Source organism: Dermacentor silvarum, chromosome 1 (genome assembly GCF_013339745.2).
Source record: "Dermacentor silvarum isolate Dsil-2018 chromosome 1, BIME_Dsil_1.4, whole genome shotgun sequence".
Taxonomy (NCBI): Eukaryota; Metazoa; Arthropoda; class Arachnida; order Ixodida; family Ixodidae; genus Dermacentor; species Dermacentor silvarum.
Genome location: NC_051154.1, coordinates 30,747,393 through 30,750,067, shown reverse-complemented (window position 1 = coordinate 30,750,067; position 2,675 = coordinate 30,747,393). Strand labels below are relative to the sequence as shown.

The window sequence follows — 2,675 nt, the reverse complement described above, 5'->3', positions numbered from 1 at the left end:
CTTCGCTTTAATATGTTGAGTAAGAAACTGCGAACTCGGCATCTATAAGGTAACGACGTTTGAGGCGGTAGGACAGAAGACGCGGTTCGATGATTCGAACAGTCGATTGCAACCACCGTTCACAATCTGTTTAAGGAGAGACTCGGACGAAGAAACTATATAGCAACGGGCTGAGATGAACTGCGAAGTGGCCGCGTGTAATCGACATTGCTGCTACAGAAACGAACCTCACGACTTTTCCGGAAGTACTTCATTTCTAACACACTGGAAGGAATACGTACAGGAGAGGAGATTACGGAAGAACTTTGGAGGACGCTTAACCTTCGCCTTTAAGAGCGGAACGCGATAGCATTCAAAGAGCCCTGACTGTTTCTCACGCTTCCCGGCAATTGCAGCTTCTGCAACCGTAATGTTTACCGGGAAACGCTGGCGGCGAACTCTATGCACGAAGGCGAGCTTTCTGGTAGAAACACGGCTCGTGCGGGGGCCGATCTTCTGGTTTTTAACATAAAAGGCATGCACTGTCGGTGTTTTGTTTCATGACGTTTGTAGGCTGTCGTTCTCAAAATTCCGAGGAATAACTTTGTAAAGAATGTAAAACAAGGTATGAGCAACCTTAGTGATAGAACTTTCACATAAGGCAGGATACGATCCTATGTTTTGTGCTGGACGTCGGTGTACATAGAGATCATGTCTGTGATGGTCTTGTTTAATCGCTCCGTAAGGCTGTTGGACTACGGATGGTAAGCGGTCGTCTTTCGATGCCTGGTGTTGCTTAGTTGAAAATTTTCGTCCACGAGTTGTGCCGTGAACGTTGTCTCTCTGTCTGTGATAACAGCGGATGGGGCACCATGGCGCAATACAATGTGACACATGAACTGCGCTACCTCAGAAGCCGTGGCTCGTGGGAGTGCTTCTGTCTCGGCATAGCGGGTTAAATAGCCAGTGGCGACAATCACCCACTTGTTGCCGTCGGTTGACAGAGGAAAAGGCCCAAGAATGTCCAAGCCGACTTGTTTGAATGGCTTATGAGGTGGTTCGATGGGTTGCAATAACCCGGCGGGCTTCAGGGGTGGTGACTTTCGTCGCTGACATTCACGGCAACCTTTAACATTGTTGTGTCGCTATCTGGAATACGGCATGTGTCTCTACCACTGTTAGATGATCAAGTGATAGTGACATATCCATGCTGTTGCGCATGCGCGAGTGTATGTTTGACTGTATATATATCTGTTCATGTATGGCACTAGCGTTAATAGTTGCTTTATGCTGCCAGTATGCAGCACGGACAATAAAGCCGTTTCTTGAAGCCTGTGCCTCCCTCTCAGATACAACAAACTGGCGACGAGTATGGGATAGAACAAAAAACGGAAGATGGCAGTCGGCAAGCTACAGGAATTTAATTCCAACAGCGGAAGCTTGGACGTCTTCGTCGAACGCTTCGAACTGTACACCTCGGCTAATGAGGTCGCCGAAGCCAAGAAGCAGCATCTATTCCTGAGCGCCATCGGAGAAGAAGCGTATGTGACGCTCCGAAGCATGCTCCTACCAAAGACGCCCAGCACAGCGACGTACAAGGAAGTCGTGGCGGCGCTGCAGAAGTACTATTCCCCAAGGCGTTCAGTGGTGAGCGAAAGATACCACTTTAATCAAAGGAAGCAAGCACCTCAAGAAAGTGTCGCAGACTTCGTGGTCCAGCTCAAGAAATTGGCAGCCTCATGTGATTTCGGCAGCATCCTGGAACAAGCACTTCGGGACCGCCTGTTAGCCGGTCTGAATTCCGAGGCCATACGTTGCCGGTTGCTGGCGATGACCGACACCGAGCTCACCTGGGACCATGTTTGCAACATCGCTACAGCCATGGAGATGGCAGCGAGAGATGCATTGGGAATGGTTGCGGAAAACAGCACCGCATAGTCGTACAGCAGCAGCGACGTCCACTGCGAAGCTGCGACCGCGCTCAGAGGCAGGGGCATCCAGCGGCTACGGCCCCGACAATCCGACACCAAGGACTTCGATGCAAAGAGCTAAGTCAATTTGCCATCGATGCGGGGGGCGGCACGCACCTGTAAATTGTCCGTTCTTGAACAGCTCTTGTTATAAGTGTCAAAAGGAAGGTCATATCGCTAAAATGTGCAAAAGCAGAGTTGTACATAAATTAGAGCCGGAACCTCCGGACATAGAGTTGCTTACGCTTTGTCACACCGATAACCGTTCGGGCAGTCCTGCCATTGTAGTAAATGCACGGTTGAACGGGAAAGAGGTACCCATGGAACTAGACACAGGAGCGGCAGTTTCCATAATGTCGGAAGCAGAGTGCGCGAAGCATTTCCCATGTGCTAATTTCAGGCAAGCTGATATCAAACTTGTTACGTACAATGGCACGCCGGTTGATACCATAGGAATAATTGATGTTGAAGTGAGCTACTATGAGCAGTGCCTTCATTTGCCTTTAGTAATTTCTAGAGACTGAAGGCGCGAGAATGCCTACGTTGTTTGGCCGCAACTGGCTCTGTAAAGTCAAAATCCGGTGGCATAAAGTAATGCAAGTGAGGCGGCCCACTGACGAAGGAAATATCCTTGACTGACAAATATCGCGAAGTGTTCGAGCCTGGTTACGGAGCAATAACAGGTTTCAAGGCAAGCATTGTTGTTAAAGAGAACGCTTCACCGGT

General features: G+C 49.4%; 1 protein-coding gene across 1 annotated transcript; it reads left to right on the top strand.

Annotated features, from left to right (window-relative positions):
- The first annotated feature begins 1,374 nt into the window (after positions 1–1,374).
- LOC119453619 (uncharacterized) lies at positions 1,375–1,917 on the top strand. Its single transcript, XM_037715975.1, has one exon. It carries the CDS (start codon positions 1,375–1,377, stop codon positions 1,915–1,917), a length of 543 nt encoding a protein of 180 aa, XP_037571903.1.
- The last annotated feature ends 758 nt before the right edge of the window (positions 1,918–2,675 follow it).